This window comes from Idiotropiscis lumnitzeri, chromosome 14, assembly GCF_059441095.1.
Source record: "Idiotropiscis lumnitzeri isolate Australia: NSW breed Sydney's pygmy pipehorse chromosome 14, RoL_Ilum_1.0, whole genome shotgun sequence".
Taxonomy (NCBI): Eukaryota; Metazoa; Chordata; class Actinopteri; order Syngnathiformes; family Syngnathidae; genus Idiotropiscis; species Idiotropiscis lumnitzeri.
Window position 1 is genome coordinate 19,555,959 of NC_142404.1, and position 15,801 is coordinate 19,571,759.

Consider the following 15,801-nt stretch of genomic DNA (forward strand, 5'->3'; position numbering starts at 1 on the left):
CGGAACGAAGCGCTGGAAGGAAACGCCCCCACTCCAGCTGGACAAAAACAAAACATAAACATGACGCGACAAAACGGACCATGACACAAACAAGGAAAGTACAAATTTGAGTTACTTTCATTGGTTTTGACGTATGAATCTATTGAGACATGAGGAAAAAGTGCGTTTTGGTTTCTTTCATTTCAAATGGATTTGATGGCCGGGAATAATAATAACTAATGCTGAAGAACACCGCGTGGCACAATTAAGAGTAACGAAGGGGCCTCTCTTGGTCTTTTTTCCCGGCAAATCCTCGGAATGGTCAAACAACAGCCATTAATTTTGTATTGAGATCACTCGGAGGAGTTTGTCAAAGTTTGAGCCAACATCAAATTAAATTTCCCGAGCAAAACACACGGATTGCTCTCTGGCGCGCAGCGTTGCATAAGTGCAGTGTGAAAAAGCTTTAGGGGGCTGCAAATAGGTTGCGGCCGCTGCTGTATAGGCTTCCGCTTTCTTCCTCTGGCATGAAAACAGCACAGAAGAACAAAACAAAAACAAGCCCATCCCAGCATCTTTCCCTTTCTCTTGTCAAAACAAAGAGACGCTCACTGAAGTATACGGAGACGTCGCTATGCATGCGGCAGGAGCTCCCAAGCGCGAGGTTACAAGGCACCGCAAGAGTTTGGCGCACTTCCTGGGAAGGTTGTTGTGAAGAACACGAGCTGGAATCGCAATTTTAGGCTCGTCCACCCAAATGCGACGAGGGGGACAAACGGGAGTGACCTATCGAGCGTTTTCTCAGACGAAAAGAAGATTTGGACCGATGCCAGCGTTTGCTAAAGCGGCGCTCTCAACCACTCGGCCAATTTTCATCGGCGGTCACAAACAGGAGCATTGTTTGCGCCGTTCCCAGGGGAGAACACTGTACCTCCTCAACACTCGCTCGGCTCCCTTTTGGACTCGTCCTTCCTTGTCGCCGGGTAATTACTGTAACTGTCACTTTTTTGTTCTTTCTCATCGAAGGAAGAAAATGGAAAGTCTTCCCCCCGCCCGCCGCCCTCCCGTCCATCCCGCCTCTTCCCGTTCCTTTATTCTTTTTTGTCATCCCCTTCCCGACCACCCGGGGTGCGCGGCGTAAACTGTGTCCACTTCAATCATGACCTGCTTTCTGAGTAGATGTCAGCTCAGCCGGGGACTCGTTGGGGGGGGGCGGCCTGGACGGTTAGTTGGGGTAAATAGTGAGTGTCTGTCACGTGCATGTGTGTCAGTCGATGGCTTGCAAGCGGGAGGCATGACCTGCAGATGGCTTGTTATTGGGTGAGAGCGCTTCCGCCCAATCAAAATGGCCGCCCACCCCTCCACCCGACACGCCTACTTCACACACACCCACTTCATACGCTCTGTTCAACTAACACACCCCCTTTGTGGCTTTTTTTTTTCATGACTTGTCCAACGTGTCTGAAATGTGTTTTTCTTTTCTCCGCGCCACTGTAACATCTCCCCGAACGTCCAGCGGGGTGAGTGTTGGTGTGTTAACATTCCAACGACGCCTAAAGTCAGGAGGAGGGGCAGGGGGGTGTCCCAACTGTAAGCAGCTTCGCTAAGAGTTCCAAGCGACACCATAGCAACAGCCCTCTGTTAATAAAGTGCCCATTAAGCCTCTTTTCCACCGGACGATATCTACTCATGTCCTCGCAGCTCTACTCCATCTTCCGCTTCCTTTTCACTGGCAAAAAGAGGCCACCACTGATTTGTAGCTGAGCTGGAGATTTCAAGGGATTGCGTCTTGGACATTCCCAACAACGAATATGTTTGCGGCGCATGTCTTCATGTCTTCCGCCAACTGCATTCTTTGTGGAATATTGTATTATCTGTCTACATGCGTTGCTTCACTCTTTGTGTATATTAGCATTAGCATGTAGCTAGCAGACTTCGGTATGTGATTGTTTTGAACGTAGGTTTATGTTTCGCTTGACTCGTCAATGAAGAGCTTGAAGCATCTTCTTTCAAGAAAGTTTTTGATCTGCCAAACTGCTGGAAGCTAAAAAAAGACTGAGCTGCTCATATCTGAAGGCCTCACTCATAAAAACAAAATATCAAAATCGCAAGGCTTACTGTCCGTTGTTTGCATTTTTGGCGCAAGTGGTTCGTTTGGGCGTTTTTTTTTGGTTTTTTTTGGAATGGCGAAACGCGTCTTCAATGACTTCCTCGTTCCTGCGCAATCTTTTCGAGCAAAGCAGGCGACCCGGCTGCAGGCGAGGCTTCCCAAAGTCACGTCGTGCATGCCGTATGATACGGTTGCCGAAGAGCCCTGATGTCTCAGACTCACGTCTAAGAGGTTTAGCAGCTCGGGCCCAGGAGATTAGACGACGCTTACTGCCGGGATCATTCGACTTTAAACAAGACAATCTCCGGCTGCCTATTAGCCCTCTTGGAACAGACCGAGATTTTGCAACAAATTAGCCACCTTACAACACTGATCATCGTTGCACGTCATCTGAATGTCCTTCATGAGTCAAAAATAAAGAAATCTCACCAGAGTGCATTCATGAATACATAACTTTATTTAAATAAATGCTTTGCCATAACAAAAAAAAGAGACAAAGATTACAAGAGTACATATAAATTACAAGTTGAATAAATATTACACAGTGATATTCGCTTGAATAATTTGACTTTTATTCTTATTTGTCTTTTGAATTGTCATTCCAAATACTGACCATGTCAATTCCCTCCACCGTCGTCCTCGGTCCGTTTCGGAACACCAAATTGATGCCAACCAATTGTACGGCGTCATTCCATCCAGAATGTGTCATGTATTCAGAAAAAAAACCCACCCGAGTATGAAATGGGAGTTCAAAACCAAATCAGGAGATGCAAGCGAAATGTGAGACAACCGGCATCCAATCAGGCCACATCGCATCCAACGTCAAACAAATGTTGCAATCCAACATCGGCTGCAGTCATTAATTCTCCGGATTTCTTTGCCTCGCGTCGTGCCGTCTTACTAACTTGGATCGAACGAGATGCAGTCGGCGACCCCGCCCGGAATACGTCCACTGTATAAGGTGATCACGCTTCCTGTGTCGCTGCCTCCGGAAAAATCCAAATTAAAAAAAACCACCAGCTTTATTTTCATCTCTGTGAAAAGAACGCCTGTTGTTGTGTACGATTTCTGTTCTACGGTGACGCAGCAGGCTTGAAAAGTGAACACAACAATTTTTTGGGGGGACTTCATGACACCACCACATTGGATCACGATCAATTGTGGCTACTTGAAATAAGTGCAAGCTTTTTTTTGGGGGGGGGGGACGTGGCAGTGGAGGTCGTGGTCGGGGTGCTGGAGCGGAGCAGTGCCTCCACACGTCACATCTTCACAACTGATGTCAAGGGGGAAGTATCGCTTTACTTCCGAACAACTTCCTCTCGAGCCATAAAGTACATCGGCATTCACAACAACAGCGACGACGAATCTTAGCTTATCACTTGAGAAACAACGAGAAAATGGCGCTTGACCCACGCGGAGGTCGCACTTGCAATCAAAGCAGACAAAAAAAAATTCAAAATCGTTCCTCTCGTTTAATCGGCACGACCTCTTGACCCCGTGTCAAACGTCCGTCCTTGTCTGACAAAGTCAATGTGGCCATGTCACCAGTTGAATGGATTTGCAAAACGGAAGGCACTGAGGGGGGGGGGGCGGGGGGGCAACACGATCGCACAAACACATTCAATGACGAGATTTCAAAGCATGGTTACATCGGAAGGGGGGGGGGGGTGAAGACTAATCGAAGGAACATGGCTTGGGAAAACAAGTGGGAAATCTGTTCTTCACTGAAGGCAAAAAAAAAAAAAAAGCACAAAGAAAACAACAGCTCAGAATCACGAGGAAGCGCCGCTCCGAACTTTGTACGTTTGATTGTGCACTCGACTCAAAAAGTCAAAAGTGAGTCCCGTCAGGTGAAAAGCATTTTTTTTTTCTCTCTCTTGTCTTTTATTTCACCGGGTAAGACAGCGTCTTTTCAAAATAGGCACAGTTGGCATTTCAGGCTAGCTACATGGTCAAAGAGACACTTGTCCGCATCTGACGGTCAGCATCCGTTTTTTTTTTCTTTGTTTTTTTACGTTGCCAAACGCTCCACGTCAAATTTACAACGGAGAGCCGTCTCCGAGCAGTACCTTGTGACAAAAGAAAAAAAAAATTGAGAAATAAAATGACCTTTTTTTTTGTAGTCATCGAATGGGCTCACTCTATTATACAGCAAAGCAGGCGAGTGCAGAGCACGCACTCGCGCTGTAAACATGCAACACTTGATTTTGTGAATTTCCACAAGTCAAAGACGTTTGCTCCTTTTTCTTGAAGTGCTCTGACAAAAGCACAAACACGCAACACCCATCTCGGGCTGACAGTTCATCTCTTTGCGCTCACGTCAATTTTTGTCTGCAGCCGCTCACATAAACTCGGATAGTTTCTTTTTTTCTTTTTTTTAATTTTGGCCACAATAGTCATCATTGAGCAAAAGGTTTTTTTTTGTACTCACACAAACCTCAATTGAGGCCCGAAACTACAAATGTGTGGCTCTGATAACGTACCCATGATCAATTTTGGATATCTGGCTTAGCAAGCGCAGCTCACCTGTCGTGTCATTTTTAGCTCCTGTCCACAAACGAGCATTTGGTGCACACATGAAATCAATACCGTGGCCACAATTTCAAAAAAGAAGAAAAAAAAAGCAAGATACTTTCCCACAAGACATTTTTGTGGCTTTTTCATGCAATTTGTGAATACGAGCCGCTGAAAACCGGCAACGTAGCCCCTCCCTCCCAGTTCAAAAAAATATTTTTGATGTACGTTAATAGTCAGCCAGTGAACGTGGCTCGTACAAGGGGCCCTCAGGCAAGATTTTGCAATACCAGATGCCCCCCACCCTTGCAAATCCCCCCCCCCATCATTTTGGAGATGACAGACAAGAAAACAAATATACAGGTGTTCATTTTGCACATTGCGTCTTTCAAAACAAGCCTCAACCCTCCTGTTATGTCACGGGTCAAATTGACCCATGTCAAGTCTTTTTTTTTTTCCAGCATGAAACAATCCGCTGCTTGGCTTCTGAAATATTACCAATTCATTTCTCGTATTTGCAATTCAATGATTAGAAATTTAGTTAGTGTTTTTTTCTTTTTTTCATTTCACACACCGGCGCGGGTCAAACTGACCCAGGAACATTGTTGCTGTTCCTGAGACTGGAATGAAATGTAACAGGAGGGTTAATAACTCTTGAGGTGAGACGGGAGCATTCACGTGTCGTTCGGAGAGCAAATGTGGGCCGTGCGTCTTGTACAAGTCGGGCGTCGGGATTTGGGCCGGTGGGGGTCGAAGGGCAGGAATTGTCGTCTGATTGCGCTCCGTGTCGTCGTTTTGTCTTCTACTCATTGTTATTATTGGTGCTCTCCAGATCTTTGCACTGAATGTCTCCATTGCTGTAATCTGTGCCGGGGAGTTGAACGCCGTACTTGTCCACGCACCAGCAGATCCCCCGCTTGCGGCCACGGGACGGCTTGCACTGCGGGCCGACAAGCAGATCAAAAGATGTGATTTGAAAAACGTGTTGCTGTCATGCACCCGCATCCAACTGGTCTGCACTTGCCAATAGCTGCAACGTTTGTTCGCAAAAAAACAAAAAAGTATGTGAGCTGGCATGAACGGAGCCAAGGCACATATGATGACCTCATCGCAACTTTAATGACTCAATTCAATTGACAAAGAATGAAGTGCGATCGCCGAGAGCACCTTCAGATATCCACAAATGATGTTTGCGCTAACGATGCTAACAACAACGTTTGGCAGCGGAGTTCAGTTTGCCGCCCATTCCTCTCCGGTTGCAATTAGCCACACTTGGCAAAGGAACAAATGTTGACTTTGCACATTTTGGCAGTTGGGAAGAGAAAGATGACCATTTCAGAACGCGACTTTGAGCTCCTGAGCGAGGAAGCCGTTATCAATCGCATGCACTTCACATGCATCTCCTGCGGCAAATCGTGGTTGGACATCGCTGTGGTAGACGTCAGCGAAGGAATAAAGGCAAGCGAGGATGTCGAGCGTTATAAGCAACCGCATCAAAGACGGAAACTCACCTGTTTGCGTTTGAAGAATCCTTTTCTGTCACAGTTGGGCAGGTACAAAGAGAGCGCCATGACTCGAGACGTGTCTTTCATTCCCTGAATGATGCCGTCCAGTTTTCTCCGGCAGGGCCCCTTTTTTTTTTGCAACGACAAAAAGATGGCAACGATTTACAAGCGCCAAAGATTTCTTTGCTTTCAAGCCGACTTTGGGGATACTCACAAATTCCGGTTCGTGTTTGTCCACGGGCAGTGGCGAGTAGTCCATGGGGGAGCCCATGGAGCGCTGCTTGCCCAACTTCCTCTTTAGCTCCTTGCGCATGGCGTGAACCTTTTTACTGTTGACAATGTCTTTGGTCAGGAGGGGAACTTTCGCCGGCTGCAGCTCTTCCGTAATCTCTGTGGCCATCGTGTCGTCATGTTCCTGAGACTCGCGGTCTAAAAGCACAAAAAATGGATAAGTAGCAAAGAGTTTCAGCGTTAACGGTAACGATGTTTGATGATTTGTTAAAAAAAAATTGTTATCATTCAAAAGGTAAAAAAATGACAAGTTCTCGGGCCATATTTTTCACATGATGCTAAAATTTACCGTTTCCATTTTGGGATGTGTCGGCTTTTTGTCTCGTTACTATCGCAACAACTTTGGTGAGAGGCAATTTGTTTCCTCGGGACGCCAACACAACGGCAAGTATTCTTCCTCTCGAGTTTGCGGCGACGCACGAGCTCAATCGACACAAGTGCACCAAAAAAAAAATCTTCCTTCAAGATAAAAATCTGCTCCAAGAGCTCAGGAGGCGTCTCTGGTTCCTTTCAAGTCACGCGTCAAAGTCTGTCGTGCAAACAAGCTGCTTGACACGATGTCCTTTTTTGTTTTGTTGCCGGGCAAAATGACCCGTCAAAAAAGTAAAAGTGAATTTGGATGTCCGAACAATTTTTATTTGGGGCATTTTCCTTCCTGACACTTCAAATCGAAGCGTTCACCAGGAACTCGATCGCGTGTCCCGATCAACGAACGCAAGCGGAAACTTGACTGTGCGGCTTTTCCCCTTGGCCAATTTCAAACGTTTCTTATCATCGAACAACGTTTATTGTCCGAGTGCACGCTCATAACGGCGGTGTTGAGCTCCCGCGCATCCTACGGCGCCATGTCAAATGTTTTTACTGGTGCGCTGTTAAGTGAGAGAGCAAAAGATTGGACTGCAAATGTCACCGACATTGGTGTCAGAACGTCAGTCCAAACGGGATTACTTTAAATTTGATTCGTCTCAATTTGCAGCGCTCTCCATAGAAAGCAGAAAATAGCAGAAACGTCTCGATGGGATTTATCCTTAACCTCGGAGGCCCCCCCCCCCTTCCTTAGGGCTCAGCTTTTATAAGCCAGTAGCCCGAGCAGAAGTGCTTTGAGGCCACTAAAAGAAGCCCCCCCCCCCTTGGCTTAGTTGCACCACAAGTTGGTTATTGTGGGGACTTTGCCAGACCTCGTCAAGCTGGAGCGACGATGCCAGTGGATGGCCCCGCTTATTTTTATCTGACAAGGAAAACCCGCCGCGGTGCAAAGGGCCAGACGCACTGAACCGGACAGGAATGCCGGCGGCGGGCGGGCGGACGGCCAACTGCTGTCGAATTACAACTTCACCAGACGGGGGCAAAGGTCGGTTGAGTCGGATTGACCAAGTTGCCGACCGGTTACTCCGCACGTTGGTTGCGACCACCGAGAACGGCGGCGAGGACACGAGCCACGAGGAACTGACACAGCTTGAGCGTCTGGAGTCTCCGGCAGGGGAGGGGCGAGTTGGGGAGGGGAGCCGCGGGGGCCGCGGGGTGGGCAAGGTGATTACTGGAATTGGGTCTTTGGCTTCTGCACAGCCATCTCTTTGAAATTAATCTCACAACTCATGACTTGGCGGGCCTCGGGTTTGTGTTTGGATGTGTTCGTGTGTCTCCCTCAGAGCGATTACTTGCTAAATATAAATATGGCCGACAAACATTCCCGTGTGCGCCGCCCCCACCCCCTCCTCCTCGACTGCTCTTGATGTACTTTGTTTCTCACTCAATCCTTTCAGATTTGCAGCATTGAGCTCATTCAACCGCCAGTTTGACGGAGAATGAAGTCGTGTGGCAGAATTTTGCGCCGCAATCACAACAGTTGACCAAATTTGTGGGGGCGCAACCCCCCCCGGATGACCGTTTTCGCCGTGTTTCAAGTAGCAAAGACTGGACACAAGCCAAGCGAGCCAAGTTCCAGATTTCATACCTTTCTGTTTAAAAATCATCTGCACCAAATTGTGCTTATTTAAAAAAGGCAGCAATTGGACACGCAGCCAGAGGATTTTTCTCTTTGCCGCTACGACAAAAAAATCAAAATGGCCACCAAACCATCGATCGTCACAGCTTTTATCGGAATTCCCAGAATTCCAACATGCTATGCATCTGAAACGCCATCTTTTTGAAGATGCAAGGGAGCCGCGTTGAATCTCAACGGTGGGTAGGATGTGATAATTAGATGGACAAACGAGCCCGAGGCTCGTGTCATATAAGGCGTGACGTTCGGCGAGTATCCTTCGTCAACCTCTTGAATATTTCAAGATCAAGTGCTGATACGGCTGAAGTTTGAGACGCAGGTGTGAACTCAACACTTTTCTCCGTGATGGAGACAAAATGTTCTCAGGGCCTACATTTTAGAGCCGGTGAGGCAAATTGATGCAACTCAATTAAAATGGTCACAAGATCATATTTATTTGAGGTTTGAGGCGAGCTAAAATATTTGGCTGTCTGGTCTCAAGTCAGCAGGAAAGAACTCTTTGAATGATTTTATGCAGAGAATCGTTGCCTGCAATCCAAAGCTTCCCCAGCGAGAACAATCGAAATGGCCGCGCACTAAACACACAAAGGATGTGATTGATTCCACAAAAGACCGACGGCTTCGTGGAACAAACTGCTTTTGACCTTTTTACAGCTGCAAACAAATGTTCCGTGTCCATGTTGCATTTGGTCATGTCAAAAGGACATTATCAGGGGAATGCCAATTGGCCTTCTGCCGCACGCTCCAATTTCTGGTCTGAGGTCTCGTCCCACATCTAAGTCGGGCTTGCTAATGAGCGACATTGACGGACCAAAGCTCGTCTTGGGTTAGCCGTGGCCGCAAGACAATTACTGGGTGCAAGCGGGCAATGTCATATCACGAGATAGCGCAGGAATACCACAGCACATGTTAAGGACGTTTTCCATTCATTTTAATATGTCGTAAAGATGGCAATTTGAAAACTAAAAATAGGATGAACGCAAATTTGGTTGAGGGGCGCAATGTGGCAAAGTAGGTCAATCGCAGTTGAAAATCAAATCAAGCCTTCACGGCTTTGGGTCTCATATTGTTCCAAAGACAACGTCAACATGTGACCTGTGTTGGCGACGGAGACTTTGAACGGAGCAAATGGCGCCGCGTATGTTTGCCGCCAACTCATGCGCATCGAGGAGACGATTTGTTAAGCGGTGACGCTGCCGGCAGCGTCGCGATGACAATCCAACTTCATATTTTACGCTTATTTACTCGATACGACTTGGGCACGATATGTACTTTTTTTGTTCTCTCTTTTTTTTTTAATCTCACGGCAGGCGATGCACTCCAACTTGAACCCAAAGACCTTTTGAAGTAACCCGAGTACGTGCAAAGGATCCGCAGCAGCACACCAAGCTGGTGCTGCTCCGTCTTGGCTGCTCAAGGTGAGACGGACGGAAAGCCACATCGAGTCTTTCCACTTCGTCATGTCGTTGTCAGGCAGAAGGTTCCGCATGTGGGGGGACGGGAGGGGGGGGCAACACTAAATTGACTTTCTGCTCATCTGTCGAAACTTTCCAGCAAGAAGAAAAGCGGTACATCTAAAGGCCTCGACACACCAATCGGACGTCGGACGTCGTGGCCAACTGTCGCGTTGGCCTTGAAGTCGGCACGTCGGACCGGAAAATGACGAAAGCACACACCGCAAAAGCTGACAGAGACACCAACGGCTTGGACATTTTGCGCATGGGGGAGATGTAGTACCCCTCCGGGCCATCGGCGGCGCTAGTCGATACGTTGCCTTTGGCGGTGATGTCGATTAACGGTGGTCTTTCGTCAATGAGAGTGATTAGTTTGTCTTGGCGCTCTTCTGTCCAGCCAGGAGCAAAGTTATTTAGTTCTTGAGAAATAGCTTCACTTTTCAACCGTTTGTCCGCATTTGTCACTTCCGGTTCTTGTCCAGTGCACTGATTGGCTCGCTAACAGCCAATCACAGATCTCATACAACAGACCGACTTGATTGTGCATGTTGAATTGACGAACACGCCCCCCAGACGCCTCAACAACGGCTCCGACTTTACGACGTGGCGCGCTACACCAACCAGACGCCGTGTATCGACTTTACAAAGGCCGCCGTTGGATTGGTGTGTTGAGGCCTTCAGGCGGAACAACAAAGTTTTCCTGTGAAGACGGTGAAGCATTTTTAATGATCGTAGAAGTTTTGCCGTCCCGCACGTATGGTGACGGTCCTCAATAACTTCCGCTAACAACTCAGGCTAAACTTAGCTCCTCCCCAACACACAACCATTTGAGTCTGAATCGCTTCAACGTACAACTTTGCTATTTAGCGGAGCCAAATGCAGGCCATACTTGCAAAACACTTGAAATAATGCAAGGCAGCCGGTCTTTCGCCATTTGGCAGCTTGAGGCGGAGTCAAGCGGTAAACTCAACCGGTGGCCACTGAGTCAACGGCGGGGAAACGGTTTCTTGTTTCGACGTATTTCTTTTGATCTGCGATTCAAGCATGCCGCATTTGGAAGCTTTCCCAAATCAGCTTTTGTTTCTTGGCAAAGCGCGATCGGCTGGAGCGAAAGGTCCTTTCAGAAGGATAACATCGCCTGCAGCCACTAAGTCATATCTGTTGGTAAGCTCGGCGGAGGGGGCCGAATCGCTCCAAAGGAGAGCGAACCAACTCTCAATCTATCCAACTCTTTTGGTCGAAAGCAAACCACCAACTAACGCAATGCCGGGACACGACCTCGAACGGCGAGTTGGCCATTGCTTCCGCAACGTAATCTTATTTTGGCTTCTTTCCGCCCATTGTTGAGCTCAACATTTGAACACTTGAGCCGCCCCCCCAAGGCCCCGCCCACCCCCTTCGTCAACTTGCTCCACTGGGTCACAGCTGAAATCAAACTAGAAGCTCGCCTTGCCAATCGCCGTCCACCGCCCGGTTTCACACTCCTGTTATCTTGTGGGTAACACGGCAACAAACCAAAACTCAAGGCCAAGATCCTTCCGATCGATACTGCTCAGCGTGGTCGCCGGCGTTTACCAAACGACATCCAAAAAATAAACGCTGGCAGCACGTCCCTGAAAATGTGTCCACAATCCATAAAACATTGGATTGGAGATCAGCACAGCTTTTGAGTTGAAGATCAAGATGAGGGGTCACTCACCGCTTGTCATGGTTTGTTTCTTTTCCAAAGGAAACGCAAATCATCTTATGTTGATGAAAGACAAAGTCAATCAAGCTGCTTTCATGAACAACTACAAAATTGTGAGCATTTGGTACATTTTTAGTGACACAAGGCCTCTAAACCGGGGAATCCTCAAACCTGTTCCTCGAGGGCCGCTGTGCCATCTGGTTTCCATCCCGTCCTGGTGCAACACAGCTGATTCAAATGATCCAATAATCCACAAGAAGCGAGATAACTTTCCTGATCATTTGTGTTGCATTCGAGAGAGATGAACAACAAGCAGGACAGCGGCATTCGAGGAACAGGATTGAGGACGCCTGCTCGAAACACTTAATTGATTCAACATGATTCAAAGTCTGATGAAAATCAATCCCAGCTGGATGGCAGGCGGTGCAACAATGAATCAAATTACTCAACAACTATTTTGCCGCTCCGACTTTAAAACAGTTTCAAGCGGCTGATGAGTGACACGAGTCACGCTGACGTGCACATCGAGCGCTTTTTCGAGCAGCCTTTCTCTTTCGGGCAATCAAACAAGTGAAGCTGAGAGCTGTCAATCAAGCGGTCACATGCCCGTTTGAGATTTGGGCGAACACCCTCCAGAAAGCCGGTTTAAAATCAAATTAAGGCGTTAAGTTAATCAGGTGGCACCTGCCATCTGTCAAACTAACGACGACTTGATTTTTTTTTTTTTACATTTGTCCACCATCTGGGGTTGGGTCTTGATAAATTGCCCCACTTAGATGTTGAAACAATAAAGTAAATCCAATTCTAATCTTCATGAAGAAACATTTTATTTTGTATCCAGCACCTCTTTTTTGAGTTTCTGCTACCATCTGTGGTCTTAATATCGGATCAAATGGGATCAAACTATTCCCGGGTCAATTTGACCCGGTGCATGTTTAATTATCCAAGAGTCTCTGAAGCTCCCCACTCGATGATTGCGAACCATTTATCATGCATCCATTGAGCGTTTTTAAATTTGCCAACCTTCTGGTCTTGATCAAAGAGGAGAAATGTTCCTGGGTCAGTCTGACCCCGAGAAATTGTAGTTATCCAAAAGTCTCAAATGTGAAAAATAATCAAAACATCACATCGCCCACTCTCATTGAAAATATGTCACATGAACCATTTCCATAACGTATGTTGATGACATATTCATTTCTTTAAACTTCCACATGGGTCAATTTGACCCATGCAAGGCAATATTTAGTTGAAAAAAGAGAATTAAAAAAAATCCCCTTTGACATATGACGCAATTCTAACCGTCGTGATACTGCGTCCGACTACTTTATTTAGATTTGACGACAATCTGGGGTCTTGCCAGATGATGAAATTGTATTTTCTTTGGTCCATTTGACCCGGCCAGGCATGGCACATTAGAAAAACCAGCCAAGTAAAATTGCTGGTGAGTCATTAAGTCCATTACGAGTCATTCATTTCTTCTTTTTCGATTGCGCAACAAAGCGGGTGCTTGATCATAAATCAAATTACATAAGTGATCGCGCGTCTGTGGGAAAAATGCCAATGAACACATTTTGTATCTCATGATTGACTCCGTGCCCAATCATTTTGATATGCATCAGGCTACTTTGTTTTTCAATTTGACGACCGTCTGAGGGTCTCGAGAGAGGAACCAATAGGACAAATGTTGCGGCTTAATTTGACATTGGGCAGGTTGAATTGGAAAGATGCCAACAACTCCTCATGAATGCATTTCAACTCAAATATGTAACCACTCGTGTTGAAGGCCAACTGATTCTATTTTTTTACGTTAAAACGGGTCGCTTTGACCCAAGGCACATTTAATTGGGAAAATTCCAAACATAACATTTTAATTGCAAATCAGGGAGCTTTGTCATTGAGTAGACGACAAATTCATCGTATTTAACTTGCTCAATCTGACCCGGAGCAGGAAAACTGTCGTTTGCAAGTCATCGTTGAACTTGAACGTGGGTCAATTTGACCCGCAGCAGAACAGGCGTGTTCAATCCGCTTTACATCGCCCCCCGCGGCGCGCGCGCAATATGAATTGAGCTCCGCAGACATCATCCGAATGCCCAAAAGCGCACAAACGCACGCACGCGCGTGGGCAACGCGGCGCAGCGCAGTGCAGCGCAGCGCAGCGCAGCGCAGCGCTCGCCATCGTCTCTCCGGGTGCGTGCGTTTCTTACCTACGGGCGGGTGCGCGGGTTTGTATCCCTTCTCGTTGCTGCACGCTCCGCGGCCGTGCAGGAGGGCGTGCAGGGGCTTCTCCTCGCCACTGCGGGGCAGGCAGCGCAGGCCTTGCGCGCACGTCCCCGTGTACACGCCGCACGCTTGGCCCTCGCTCAGCGCGCATGTGAGGCAGCAGCCGCAGCCGGGCTCCTTGACCAGCTGGCAGCCGCTCGGGATCGGCGGGCACATGGACCTCGCCTTGTCGTCACACGTCTCGCACGGCACGTACGAGCCCCAGCAGCAGCAGCCGCGAAGTCCCCACACAAGCGTCACCAAGAGGCACAAAGTCCCAAACATTGTTGTCGTCTCGCCTAGAGTTCTCGCGTAAAAAACGGAGCCGCGGAGGAGGAGGTGGAGGGAAGGAGGAGGAGGTGGAGGAGGAGGGGGGAAAAGTGGACCGCTCTAATGAAGCACAATGCCTCAATCAGTTAATCCAGTCTTAAAAGCTAAAGCCAAGAGTCTTTATCCAAGGAGTGTTGCTATCTAATTCAAAACAAAAGCAAAAAGCGCGTTAATTAGAAGCTTGAACAAGTTGGCGCGCTCTCGCCCTCAACACTCAAAATGAGCAAGACCCCCCCCCAAAAAAATTGAAATAAAAAAAATGGAATATTTGCGTTAGAAGGAGCGAAAATGGCCAAGCCAAAACAGTCCCCTTCAATTAGCACTACTTTCTCCAACTGACGATGTGTAGCAGACTGATCAACTTGAGAGCTGCTTTGGCTTTTTAAAAACAGCTCGAGCGCAAACCCCGAACTATGAATACGCTCAACAGCAGCCAGGGAAGGGAGGCGCACTTGTTCCACCGCTTGGAGCCACGCCAAAACTTCTCTCTCTCTCTCTCTCTCTCTCTGTGTGTCTCTCTCTCTCTCTCTCTCTCTCTCTCGCCCCCCACCCCCACCACTGCTGAGCTCATGCGGAGGTGCAAAATGGGAAGAAAAAAAAGTCACCACTTTAGAGCAATCTGAGCGTTGCAACATTCTGATGACATAAGTAAAAGTCAGTGTGAAAAGATTCCAGCTTTTTACCCTCCGTTGACCGAAGTGGCCCACTGCGTCTATAGTCTCCAAAATTGAAAATATCTCTCATTAAAAAAAGCTTTAGAATTCTTAGGAAGCCACAAAGCAATTGCAAATTTTGTACATGTACTTCTATTTTATTTTTTCCCCCTTTGCTCTTTCTGAGTGTTGAATTGATACATTCTAAACTGTTCTGAGATCTGGCCTATGTCAGGAGTCACTAAGTTCAGCCTGGGTTGTTAGCGGAGAGTGTTTGTGTGTTTTCTGCTAAGTGCCAATTAAAAAGTTTAATATTGCAAAATCGACCATTTGAAACCTCCTCATAACTAATCATTTTATCATGCATCAGGTTAACTTTTTAAGTTTGGCAACCACTTGGTCAACAGATCAAATAGGATGAAACTGTAGTAAAGTAGTAATTGGTGTCAAAGAAGTAAGGGGGAATTTGCTCCAAAACGCCTCTTAAAACCAACATTTCTGATTTCCAGTCCCACTTCAGGCACATATCCAAGACACCTTTTTGTCCACCAAACTTTAATTGTTTCCAAATTTCCAGGGGGCGCTAATGAGTGGCATTGGTGCAGGTAAGAGCCCCCTCTTCCTCCTCACAACCACCTGCCCCCAAAGTCCCAGGATGGCCCTGCTTCTAATACCCCCTTTTCACCAGGATACACAAAACCTGGACGTGGATTCCAGTTGCTTTTGCAATGTCAAGTGTTGTGTCCATAAGTCACCCGCACCTGTTGCTTCCATCGGTTCCCATTTGGGTTTTACAAATGGGGCCACGTTTCTCCTCCTGTACAAACACGCGCGCGCACGAACGCACACAAGCCAACACGTATCCCGAAACACGCACACGTGTTTGGAGGCGTGCGCGTGCGTGCGCGTGTGTTTGCGCGTTGCAGGTTTTTGCAGGCAACATGCCTGACAAGTTCGTGCGCGAGTCTTGTGCTGCCATTGTCGCATCCACAATAACTCGGGGCTGATTGTTTC

General features: G+C 47.4%; 1 protein-coding gene across 1 annotated transcript; it reads right to left on the reverse strand.

Moving 5' to 3' along the window:
• Positions 1 to 3,862: 3,862 nt before the first annotated feature.
• igfbp5b (insulin-like growth factor binding protein 5b) lies at positions 3,863 to 14,610 on the reverse strand. Its single transcript, XM_088315154.1, has 4 exons — positions 13,750 to 14,610; positions 6,323 to 6,537; positions 6,115 to 6,234; positions 3,863 to 5,543 (listed from the first exon to the last, which is right to left on the reverse strand). The coding sequence occupies exons 1-4, from the start codon at positions 14,087 to 14,089 to the stop codon at positions 5,406 to 5,408; spliced, it is 813 nt and encodes a 270-aa protein (XP_088171280.1). The 5' UTR covers positions 14,090 to 14,610; the 3' UTR covers positions 3,863 to 5,405.
• Positions 14,611 to 15,801: the final 1,191 nt, after the last annotated feature.